We start from the raw sequence: 12,824 nt of genomic DNA on the forward strand, positions 1-12,824 counted from the left end.
TCAATGATAGTCTAAATTTGTATTGCTGTGACAAGAACATCTCCGTAATCCCCTCTACTGTTTGGTTCAAGGTCAATTAGCATTGTTTGTTTCCATAATCTAGCCTCTTCCCGCATGAGTGGCTGGGCGATCATCTCATGCCCAAGGTTTTGTACCACCTCATCTAGAGTGATCATGAGCAGGGTAGCCAAGTCCAACACTTTCAATTCATATTGCAAATATTCTTTGTGCGAGGGGTCTTTGACTTCTGAGATCTAGCGCTAAATTTCTTCCTTGGACGAAAGGAGATGGATGTCATGATTGGATCTTCAGATTCCTGTGTTGCTTTGCCTATGCTTGTTAGCACATCTGTTTTGTGAGCTTCAAAAGTGGATTGCTCAAATCCTCCTGTTTGCTCAATTTCCACTGGGGCTGTTTGTTGAGTCTTTGCTTGCGTTGCCCTTAGCGTCTCCAAGTCCCCCCGTGCCTCCCCCAACTGCTTCCTCAATTTCGTTGTCTTTGGGCTTTTGTAGTGCTCTATGTCCTACTGTCATGATTTGTTTGTCATACTTCTCCTGGGCAAGGGCCTCTTTTAGATCTTGGATCTCTTTATTTAGCAAGGTTGATCTAGCTATCATGGTTGAGGAGGTTGGAGTTTCTTATAGGGCTAAAAGTTGGGTTAGAGTCCTGCTGAGCACCGTTGGTATGCCCAAGGTGTGTCAGACCATGGAAGGTGCCAACAGGTGCATGACATCAGGCAGGGCGATCAGAGAATTCTTCAGAGGGATAGCAGATGCAGATTTGAGCCAGTGCCATTGAAATATGTATACCATATGTGATGTTTAACAGGTCAATTAAAGATTATTTTCTAACTCAATAGGTGGTCGGAGAGTACATCGGCCAATTGAGAGTTATGGGGGCACAAGCTAGTCAACGGTCATATCGGTCATCACCCCTCTAGGCGAAGATCTCCTCACCTAGGGATTATTCTTGTGGAGCGGCCTTTGTTTATTTACGGCCATGAAGACTTGGAGTTTTGTTTTGATAGTGGTATGGCATGTACGTAGAATTGAAGCAACTGGCCGACCATAAGCATGACCATTCTTTTGGTTAAAGAGAGAGTCATGTTGAACGTGTGAAAGAGGGCCATTAAACCCAAAGTTTTTTAAAGCTATTAATAAAGGAAAAAAAATGAGCTGCAGTTCAAGGAGGTGGCGGGCTGCTTGAAGGCAAGAGGCGCCAGATGGAAGTTTGCAGGGGGAGAGGAGTCGCCCTGAGCAGGAGTTGCCAAAACGGGTCGTGCCCGGCATGCAAGAGGTGGCCCCATCTGGGTGGAGAGCATGGCAGCCAGGTCTAGGGGTAGCCGATGGCGGATGGCCGAGAGTGGAAAGAGGGGGGGCTTGAGCTTGGAGGATGGCAGATGTCGTGAGCGGCGAGGACTGCAAGGCAGTGCCGCAGAAGGTGAAGAGCGGCGGGCCTAGAGCAGAGAAAGGACCGCCAAGGGGTGGCAGTAGGAGGAGGTGGAGCGCCATCTGATGCATGGAAAGAAAAGAAGGAGAGGCCAAGGTTGCAGGAGCTCTCGCTAGGAGCTGCAGGGGGCAACTCCCTGAAGGATTTGGAGCCTCCAAAGGGGTGGCTTGGTACAGGAAAGAGGAGAGAAGGCTCTCAACGAGTTGATTGTGCTATATGCAGAGAGAGAAGGCCGCAAATGTAGAGTGTGGAGGAGACGTTTGTGAAGCGGGTTTGAGGTCTACAAGGGCGCTACAAAAAGGGTCAATGAAGGCCTGTTGTACAGAGGGGAGTGTAGAGAGGAGAAAGCACTACAGGGAGCGCTGGAGTAGCCCCGAGAGCTGCAAAAAGGGAACTGCACTTGTGGACGACAGAGGAAGCTATTGTGGAATATGGAAATGAAGGAGGAGAGTTGAATTGAATGCCGCCAGGGGTACATAAGAAAGAGAAGGGAGTCACTTGGTGAAAAAGGGCACAGTATGAGTCGACAAGAGAGCTGAGGGTTGGCGGGGAAGGCCTTCCTATAGGTTGGGATGCCACAAGCAAGAGAGGGGAGGAGTCGGCCATGATCTCTTGCTCGTAATCCACTGCAGATTTTCCGGAAGCTACATCAAGGAGAGTGTGTTTTGGGATCCACCATTGTACTGTTTACTATAGTCGTATTAGCTCTAATCTCCATATGCTTCTGGTTTTAGTGGACATATATCAGTATCATTTTTTTTGCACCCACGAGCATGCTTATGGGGGTGTCATAAATCTAAGTAGCTCTGGTGTGTGGGGACTCGCTATCTAAATGTGGTGTATGCCAATGATCTCGAAGTGTTTGTGTACGCCATAAAGTTGAAAAAATTGCGGTAGAGTGGATGTGTGATCATGAAAGTATCTGCACGAGTTAACCTATTTTCTATTATCTGTTTGCAACTATGAGGCGCTTTGAAGGGTCATAGATTGGGATAAGTGATTGTATGCTTTGCAACCGAGTGTATGCAATTAGGGTTGGTCGGGTAGCTTGGGTAGTGATTGTTTGTAGATCGAGAGCCTAGGTGTGTGTTTACGAGGGGATAGGGGTGCTGTGAAATCACTGGGCTATAGAGAGGAATTCCCCGAGTGTGCTGGTGGTTTTTCCATTTCCCCCTCTCCATCTTGTGGTGCCCCCACTGAGGAGCTTCTGATTGCTTCTCGGTGAAGTCAAAGATGGTGTCGCGATTTGAAGAGCACAATCTAACAAGAATGGCATGGTCAGGTTTTCCGATTTTTACAAGTGCTAAAGATGCTGAGGTTTGGCTGCAAGACTACGGCCTTTTTTTGCTGGAAAGTGGCTTGTCAAGAGAAGAGGGAGTGGCCCAAGCTTTCCCGCTCCTAGTGCGTGGAAAAGCAAAGGTATGGTACGAGGGCTTGCAGGCTGCAGAAAAACAGGATTGGAGCACATTGGAAGCGGCATTCCGAACCTGATATGTGGCCAACATGCAGTGGAGTGAAGTGAAGCAGATGATAGACAACCTAAAGCAAAGCCTTGACGGTGATTTCCAAGCATTCGTGTGGGAGTTCGAGGCCATATGGAGCAAGTTGGTTAAGGTAACTGCTGTAGAGAATGCATATTTTTTGAAGATGACCAAGTTTGTGGATTGCTTACATGTAAAAGTGCGGGATAAAGACGAGATAGATGGACCGTGCACGTACAAGGAGGCAGTAGCCTATGTGCAGACCAGGACTAACAAGGTTTTAAAGAAGCAACAGGCAACACAGGTTCTGGCGAGTCCATTGGTGCCAAGGCCAATTGCTAGGGAAAAGCTTCTGGTAATCACACCCTTTCTTGATGCACATGTGGTAGCAGCGGATAGGCGTGATGACAGAGTAGAGACGATATCGTGTGGGCCTATGAGGCCTCAGCAGCTGCAGAGAGGAGTCTACCGAGTACCATCTGATGTGCTTGACCAAGTGATTTCCAAAAAGCAAGCAGTGGAGAAGATAGCTGAAGTGCCAAAGCCGGTGAGTGTTGTGGAGAAAGCCGAGGTGGATTCGAGCTCTAGCAGTGCTTTGGACACACATAGCATGTGGGAGACAGAATCCATCTCTTCTAGGTATGAGACTTATGATGTTTTTCATGTAGATGAAGTGCAGAAAGATGTATACGTGGTGCCTATCAGTCAACTGGAGGTCAAGGAGAAGCATAGTGCAAGTGTGGAAATGCCTTGTGTGAGCCGATCAGTCGAGCATCCCTATTGAGTGTCTCGTGATGGTGAGTCTCTATTGGAGAAAGATGTATGGTTTGATTGTGCATCCGACTTGATTGAAGACCAGGTTTTTGAGGATCACTTGCAGGAGCTAAGAATAGAAGCTGTGGTAGGTCAAGTTGATTTGAAGCTTGAGTAGGTCATACTCTTGAGTATGAAAAGGTGGCCTTAGAGCCGTTTACAGAAGGTTTGGATACAGGTTTGCAAGGCAAACATGTCTGCTTGGCTATGTAGAAAGTGGAGGCAAATGACAGGATCTTGCTATTTTATGTGATGTTATGGATGCATGCGGTGTTGAAGGTTCCATTACAGGTATCTTTGTATCAGTTGCAAGGCTAAACTATGGAGAGTTCTCTAACAGATGGCATGATAGTGGCTTGTGGTATCGGTGCTTCAAGTGTTGGATGGAAGGATTATGGTTGCAGGGTGACAAAGCTCCATGCTATGGAGAGCTGGAAGGGTGGTGTGTCTATTGGAATACAAGTGTAAAGAGACGCTTCAATGTGCATGCTTTACAGGTGGATGGACACGGGCAACGATTTCTTTTTGCTCCTTGCCTAGCCTAGTTCTTAGGGTACAGGACCCGTGTCCTGACATTACTTCCCCCTTAAGGAAGAGTTTTCGTCCTCGAAAAAACAAGTAGTAACATCTTCTTAAGAATACTGGTGTTCTCTTTATTGACGTCCCATAAGTGAGCCAGTTGTCTGTATGACCAATAATTGGTGCAGTGAGGAGGTTCAATGAAGCCAAGATGAATATCTTGATTGTCAACATTGTTGTCTGTTTGCAACCACTTGGGTCTAAATGGTAACTCCATTTATAACTCACTTGAGTGCTGTAAAGGAATAACCACAACTAAGAGTCACTTGGGTTTAAATGGTAACTCCATTTATAGCTCACTTGAGTACTGTAAAGGAGGAACCGTCATCCAAAGGCATAACCAATTTTCAGATCTTCTGAAGGTATTGGAATAATGCATGGAAACCTTGGCGTAACTTTCCATGTAGTTGTGAGCCAGATTTCCTACTCGCGTGAGTATCTTGAACAGTCCGTTACATGTTCATCCCTAATGAAGGTTACTTACCAATACGCTCTGTCAGCACACCTGGTAAGTCCTTGACGTATGAAAGTATTGACACAATCTCCAACCCCACCACAAGAGGTGTTCAAAGTCGAAAATTGTACTTAAGCAAATTCTAGAATAGGGAGAAAATCATCTATTTAGAAATGCGTTGTGTTAACGTATGCTTTGTTGGAGGGGGAGCGACTCACACACCCATGAAGTGCATGCAAACAGTACCTAGATCGATGTAATGTCAATCGAGGACACAGATGACATGATAGGCACACGGAGGAAATCTCTCTAGCTTGTCAGGCTGAGACCATCCTACACATACAACACTCTGGAAGGCCAACTAAACCACAATCAAGAACCTCACCGCCCTTAACTACACCACCTAACCACATACACACATACGGAAGGTAACTCACCTAATCATACCAGATTCATACGAAACTTAAGGAACACCATCCCCTCCCTAGGATACACCTGTTCCTAAGCTTCTACACTCTAAACCCATCTGCAGAAAACGCGTAGGATGACAAAACAAAATTTTGAAAGTGCTCGAAACTGAAATTTATGAGTACCTATGCGTAGCTTATGTCGCCACGATTCTATAGACTACTAGCACGCAGAAAACAGACATCGTTTGATACACTTACGGCCACAAATAGCTCGTAGATGCCTCGGCGTGTGCGCTTCGTCTCACGTGGAATGCTTGGCGTTGTCACGTAGCTCTCCTCGAGCCTACAACAATGGTGCAGTCGGATCTCCAATGTGCTGAGCGAGCCGGGCGTAGCAAGAGGATGAAGCGCACGCTCACTCTCTTTCTCTCTCACACACAGTAGACGGCAGCGCTAAGTTTGATTATGATAAAAAGTCCTCTTTACAAAATGACCTAGGTACCTTATATACTAAGGCTACCTTAGGTTTAACCAACAATGGGGTTGAAAGGGTCAAATAGCTTTGTATTTACAATCTGGAAGTGCCATTGCATACCGGCTTCTGAGAATAGAATAACTACTCATTACAAATGACGTTTATACCCATAATCCGCAGCATTTCATAACTCGCAAAAGATAAGACTTTGGTACGAAACTTGAGTTATGTTGTGTTGTTGACCCAGTGGTCAACATTCCCCCCTTCCGCGTTCATGTCGTCCCCGAGATGACCTTATTGTCGATGGGGATGTGGTCTTTGTTGTCATTTTGGCTTCATCTGTTGCACTGCTTGTAACTTTGTCGAACCACAACAAGAACTATGATTCATTAGAGCGGACATCTATCATCATAACTATTCAGCTTTTGAGATCCTCTGATTACTTTTATGTATGCTCTTCTTCATTGGGGACTTCTTTGTTCCTGTGCAATCGTGTTGTTAGTGTTGTCTGTAGCTTTGTCATTGTAGGCCATTGATGGACTCGCCATTGAGGAGAAGTATGGTATAATCTAAAATTGGTGCTCCAATTCATTTGTCAATTGTTTTGAGTAGCATTTCTTTATTTTTATGTAGAAGGAATATGTACAAGAGGATGGTGATAGGTGTCTTTAGATTAGGGTCTAAAACCTGGATGACCAAAGGGAAAAAACCCAATGGGAAAAAAATGCCTTTGGTATACGCTCTTATTGGAGTTGAGCAGTTCAACGTGAAGTACATGTTCATTTAAGGTGAGTGCTTGGGTGAAACACGAAAAGAGTGTCTGATGCAAGTGACAATTATGGGACACTCTATATGCATATGAGAAATTTGGCAAGAAAAGCATGCAATGTAAAAGAAGGAGATGATGGGTGTTTCGAGGAATAAATGTAGCACATGTGACATCAAAAGATGTCTCAATAGCTTCCACCTTTCCAAGAAGGGTTTTCAATGTAGAAGTTTCTCCATTCGTATCTCACTGTGCTCAGTACGTGAGTGTCTTTTGGACCTTCTCCTTCACTTCACCAGACTTAAGTACTTAGACTTCGACTCTTTTGCTCACCTATACCAGCATGAGCGACACAATGTAAATATGCTCAACTCTTCTAGCTTGAGCAGTACCTAGAATAGCTAAGACGCTTAGACCACAGAGAATATTACTTGAAGCTTTGGGACTAACACCTCACTCATTTTGTGGCGTAGCTACTCGACTCTAACTTGTATGAATTGTCGGTTGCATGTTGACACTGCTTTGTGACAAGTTCTTCGGCTGTTGTAGTGGCTGCTGAGACATATTTCGTGAAGTTTCATCGTTTCCCTGTACCTTCTTCTTTTTGTAGTGCTCAGGCCTCTCGTCAGTCTTTTCTTCATGTGGATTATGGATTTTTTTATTTTTTTCTTAATAATAAACAAAGAAAATCTTTAAAAAAACTTAACAAAATAAAAATCATTCAAATAGAAATCTAAATGCTATGTACACTATACACATGTCCCTAGGGGCTCATATATGGATTTTGTCCCCATACTCCTCTGTAACACTACTATGAGGGCATATACTCTAAATTTCGTCAAAAAATTATCACAATAAAACGCAAAAATTCAATGCATCTCACAAAACATTGCCCTCTAATAGTCATAGTGTTAGGTCCACATTTAGAATGCCTCCCCCCTTCCTATTTGGAGTCATCCTTTACGACAGGGTATCGCAAAGGGTATGTGTTGTGCTTGGGAAATTAAAAGTTGTGCCTATGCAGGCCTTGTAATGTAGCCCTATTATGCATACACAATCAATGCATGGAAAAGATTTATGTTGTGCAAGATGTGGGTATAAGCAATTTGCTTATTGGCATTTGTTGGCGAGGCTTCCTATTCTAAGCAATGTAATGGTCTTTGAAGCTCCTGTATCGTTGCTTGATTGAAGCGACTTGCTCTCTTCTAACTGTATTGTAATCGTAGGAAGAATTGTAAGAATTCAAGCGGCGATGCACTGACAACAGTTTTGTTGTGCTTATTTGGGACCCATTTCTTTGCGATTATTGGTTGTTTTGTTGTTGGCTCTCGTTTGGGAACCCATACTTGCACGTGCTTCGCTTGTGTTTGAAGAGACTTCTGTAGGATCCACCTTTTTGTTGTGTGAGTCGACAGTGGTCTTTGCTTCAGCCCTTGTACGCTTGGTTGGGGAAGGGATTTAGGCTTTGAAAGTTGATACTGTGGTTGTTTTGGAATCCAAATGAATTCCTCACTTTTTTGTGCTTGAATCAACTTCTTTGGAGCCCAAACCTGAGTTGTGAAAGCTTGCGACTTTTTGATATTCTTACCCGTTCATACACGCTTTCTTTGTTTTTGTTTTGGTGTTGGATCTTGGGATTTGTCATTAGAGATCTTTGTCTTCTTGATCCATATCTGTTTTTGGCCGATCTGGCTTTTTGGTATCCAGATTTGTCGAGCTTTTTGGCTTTGACTTGTTGTCCTGTTCTTTTGACTTGTCATGGTTGTTGCTGAAGGGGTTGGTGATAGTGATGGCCTGAGTTGATGATAGGGGATGTCGTAAGATTCATCACTATCGCTACTATCCTCAGCAAGGTTGACTTCTTGTACTTTCCCTTGATTTTTTGGCTGGTAGTGGAAAGTTACTGTCTGTTTGCTCGTGGGTGGTAGTTTCTTGGAGGACTTTTCTAGCCCATTGATTAGAGCATTGTTAGCTCGTTGCTCTGGTCGTAGCTGAGTCTTTGCATCCTTATTAGGAGCCATGTATGAGGATGCTTGTGGTGGTTGTGTCTTAACTGAGGACTTTGGAATCCACTTTTGATGCACTTTATTCGTGTAGCGATGACATTTATTCCCGGGTCGTTGATCTTCTTGAAGCTCGAAGTGTTCTACAGAGTCATAGAACTCGTCGTCTTCTTCTTTCTCCACATTTCTTTGTTTGCTCCTTATTTTGAGAGCTTGTTGATGTCTGGTTCTCTTCGTTTTCGTGGATTAGACTTACTGCAAAATAAGGAACGACATCATAGCCATTTTCATCATAAAACTTTGTTGTGGGAGCATCCTCCACGGTGCACACGTCCAGAGTAGCCAAGATGTGTTCCCATCCAAAAGGCTCTAACTCTTCTTCAGGAAATGGTTCTGGGATATAGTCCATATCCTCTATAACCCACTCTAGGATACATTCCTCACGTTTCAAGCTACCACATTGTGAAGCTCCACACATCCATAGTTCTTTAGGCTTACCTAACCAAGCTGGAAGTTCTGATCGTGCTACTGTGACGCAATCAAACTCCTCAACCGGTGTTCTCGTCACATCCATATAGCTATGGTCCCTCAAGTTTATCTTTGTTATGGTTTCCGTATGTCTCAGGTATATATGGTCATAACCCCAATCTTGGACCATTTTCAAATGTCGCATGAATGGTCTTCCCAGAATGATGTCATAGTTGTTCTTCTTGCCAAAGTCAACAACAGCAAAAGTGTGTTCATATTCAATGCCACAAGAAGTAACAAGTACTTTTTCTAGTAGTCGTAGGGGCTTTTTCTTATGTCCTTCTGCAAGCTGCAGGGTCATTCGTGTGGATATCAAGGCAGGTTTTCCCCATTTTTTCCAAACCTCTTTGGTTGCAATGGCCACACCAGCTCCACTGTCAAGGATTGCCATGGTTTTTACATCATTGAATTCCATAGGAAGGGTGGTGTTTCCATCTTCTCCCTCGTAATACTCGCCTACCTTGTTTAATGACACTGGCCTAGTATTTAGTTGAGGCATTTCAAGCTCTTTGATGCCTTCCTCAATTTGAGTCATTGGGGTTTTTACACCAAATTTCTCTAGACATTTACCCACATTAGTCCACATGTTTGGTCTTATTCTGAGCAACTCAGCTAACATTATTGTACACGTGACTGGGGTAGATAGAATATCTACTAGCCCCTTCGAATTGATGGCTTTGTTGGGAGACAGTCTCTGTGATGGGACTGCAACCACATCTGACTTGGTCTCGTACTCTCCTATGTAGGACGGTAGTGTCCTTAGCGAATGGGGTTGACTATCCATAGATTGTACAGATCCTTTCTTGCCCCAATACGATCGCACGTCTAGATTCATTTGAGATCTAGTCTCAAATCCCTCTATTGGTGGTAGAAACACCCCTTGTTCATCACTAGTCTTGTCTAATCATCTTCTTAGGTCATCGGCTTCATTGGCCTCTCTGACTTGTTTCCACAATTAGTCAAGACCATCTATCTCTTTACAATCCTCGGGTATAGCTTGGTGAAATCCCTCAAAAGAGTTATCCGTGGTACTCAGTACTATCCTTGCTTCTAATGCTGGGTCTTTGAGGTTTGGTCTGTGCTCATGACTAGAATCTGGCTCTTTTAGTTCCTGGTTTGGTGGGATTACTTGTGTAGGCATGACACGGATCACATCCTCAAGTTTTGCAATTGGTGGTTCTAGTAAAGCTTGGGCTGTTTGAATCATTTTCTTGCACATTTCAAACCTTTGCTTTTCTAGTTCCGCATAGGGATGTGTCATCCACCTATGTTCTTGGGTTTGGTTGTTTTTGAGCCTCACATCATAGGCTTTCAAGAGGGCATCTAATGTCTTATTAACCTTCTCTGCCAACACAGATCCTCCTGAACTAGCACTTCTCGGTTTCTAATCCGTGGATGGTTCTTCTAGAGATTTAACCATCTGTGTAAGAGAAGGTGCCTCCTTTTCCTCATGTTGTTTTATCTTCTACTCAGCTTCGGTAAGCTTCCCAGCTAGGGATTTTTGCTCTCGTTCCCTGCGTGCTTTCATCCTAGTCTTTCTAGCTTTCCAACTATTTCGTTTTCTCTTGGTTTTTTGACTAGGTGCGTCTGTCTTTTGTCCATCATCTGTCTTTGGACTCATGTTACTTCCCGTGTTCTTTGCTCTGGATTCTCATCAGATTTCTTTTGAACTTGTGCTCTCGTAACTACTTGATCTAGTACAACATTTTTATTTTTTGAGCCACTAGAGAGCTGAACAATCCATGATACATTTGTCGTGATTTTCCTGATTTGGTTTGGTTTTTTTGGGCAATCGGGGATCAAGTGAGTGATGCCACACTCAAGACAATAGGCATTTACTTCAGTGATCTCCGTATGAGGACATTGTTTGACCAAGTGGTTGTCACGACTTTTGTGACAATCTGTCTCTGGTTGAGGAGATTCTTTTAGCATTTCCTCTTGGTTATAAGCAAGCTTTGACCTAGATAAGCCACTATTTGCAATGAATCGCAATGTCCTTTCATCCATTTCATACCTTCTCTCTTTCGACCGAAACCCAGTAGGTGGAGGTTGTACTGGCCTCACCACTCCATGTGTTTCTCTCACATTTTGTTGCTCCGAACGGTAGTACTCACTTTGGTTGCTATACCACATTGTACCTGGTACTGGCGTTGGTTTATTTGATGCTTCCATCATTGGCATGTATCTCATGTCTACCTGCATTCTAGCACCTGGCAGCGGAGGTTGTTGTCCTAAGACAAGCTGTGGCCTTAAAACTCCTACTGGTCCTGGCGCATTCCCCGTAATGTATCTAGGTGGAGTAGGTGCTTCTGGAATAGGTTGTACATACCTGTCCCTAGCATTTTCCATGCTATAATATCACTCTTCCACCGTATGGTTCGTCCATTTTCTCTCAATTTCACACCACTTTGGCTCTCTCCTGAATCAGACCTTACAAGAGGAATCAACCTCTTGACCAAGTCGTCGATAATCTTTTCTTGATCAATAGGTGCCGATGGCTTGGCAATGGACTCACTTATCTTTGAAACATTGTGCTGAGAGGATGTGTCATCTCCTTGACTCTTTAAGTCCTTTTCTTTGTATGCCTCACAGTTATCCACTAGATCCTTCTGAAGGCCCTCATCTCTCATTCCCTGGATAAAGATCAGCATCAGTCGTGCTTGCGTAGGTAATTCCGCTCTCGGACATAGCTTAACATATCTCTTGAGCCGTAATGATTCTTTGCATACTGATTCATCCTCTTTCTGTTTGAATCTATGGATTTGCGAGACCGTGTTGTGAGCAATGCCTTTTGGCTAGAATTCTTCAATATACTCCTCAAACATCTCATCTAGGATCTCAAAATCTCATTTTTCCACCGAATCGAACCATGTAGCTGCATCATCTTCTAGAGTCAATCCAAATCCCGCAAATTGTGTCGCAAAATTTGAAACTTCCTCTGCTCTAATCACTCTTCTAAAAGCCGCTACGTGATCTCTTGGATCTTTATCTCCGGAGTATTTTCTGTTTACCCATTTCTGGACTTGGGATGGTCTAACTCGTCGATTGTTTACAAGTCTAACCAGAGACTCTCCCAATCCTTCTCTCGTTATCTCTCTTGAAGGGAGTCCTGGTGGCTCTCTTCTTGGAATTCCTATAGGAATTCTCGTGTTTGGTGGAGGCATTTTTGGTCCTTCATTGACCAAATATCCCCCTCTTTCTAGTACAGTCTGTGGATTTGGGCTTTCTACAACTCTGTATTCTCGTCCATACTTGTCGACAAGTATAGATCTCCATTGACAGTCGACTCTGTATGTGTAGACATATAAGAGCTTGTATCTCTTCTAGGTATGGATCTGAGCACCTATAAAGATTGACCTCATTGTCGTCAATGTATCTATATAGTCCTTCACTCTCATGACCAATCATCCAAACTCTCTCAACAAGATGGGTCTTTATCAATTGCAAGTTTGGAAGATCCATTGCATCCTACGCGTAGGATGTTTGGTCTGTTTGACCCCAGACTTGTCCCACAGCTTCCCCTTAATGTCAGTAACCCAGTGGTATGCTTAGATTTTGGTTTGGATGTCAAAAGTCCCAAATTTTAGCTGTTCTTGTCTTTTTTCAGTCAAAAATGCTAAAGTCTGTTCAATCTTCCCTTTCACTGACCCAAATGAGATGAAATTTATCACATGCACTCAAAACATCATGTATAACATGCACATGAAGTCACCCTATGGTTTGGTCTCAAAAATTATGCCTTGGACACAATTTGGGTAGGATGTCTAGCAATTTCAATCTATCTTGCCTTATCCTGTCAAGATATGATCAAATTTCCACTTTTCAGGTGAAAATAGGGTAAAACCTACCTTCTGAACACACTGGTC

General features: G+C 43.7%; 1 protein-coding gene across 1 annotated transcript; it reads left to right on the forward strand.

Moving 5' to 3' along the window:
• Positions 1-1,252: 1,252 nt before the first annotated feature.
• On the forward strand, positions 1,253-4,361 carry LOC147419966 (uncharacterized). The gene has a single exon (XM_086504464.1). It carries the CDS (start codon positions 2,953-2,955, stop codon positions 3,712-3,714), a length of 762 nt encoding a protein of 253 aa, XP_086360590.1. The 5' UTR covers positions 1,253-2,952; the 3' UTR covers positions 3,715-4,361.
• The last annotated feature ends 8,463 nt before the right edge of the window (positions 4,362-12,824 follow it).

The sequence above is a fragment of the Adiantum capillus-veneris genome, chromosome 28, assembly GCF_014529385.1.
Source record: "Adiantum capillus-veneris isolate H3 chromosome 28, ASM1452938v2, whole genome shotgun sequence".
In the NCBI taxonomy this organism is placed as follows: domain Eukaryota; kingdom Viridiplantae; phylum Streptophyta; class Polypodiopsida; order Polypodiales; family Pteridaceae; genus Adiantum; species Adiantum capillus-veneris.

Coding starts and splice junctions, on each gene's coding strand:
- LOC147419966 (XM_086504464.1), top strand. CDS start 2,953: ATGCAGTGGAGTGAAGTGAAGCAGATGATAGACAACCTAAAGCAAAGC.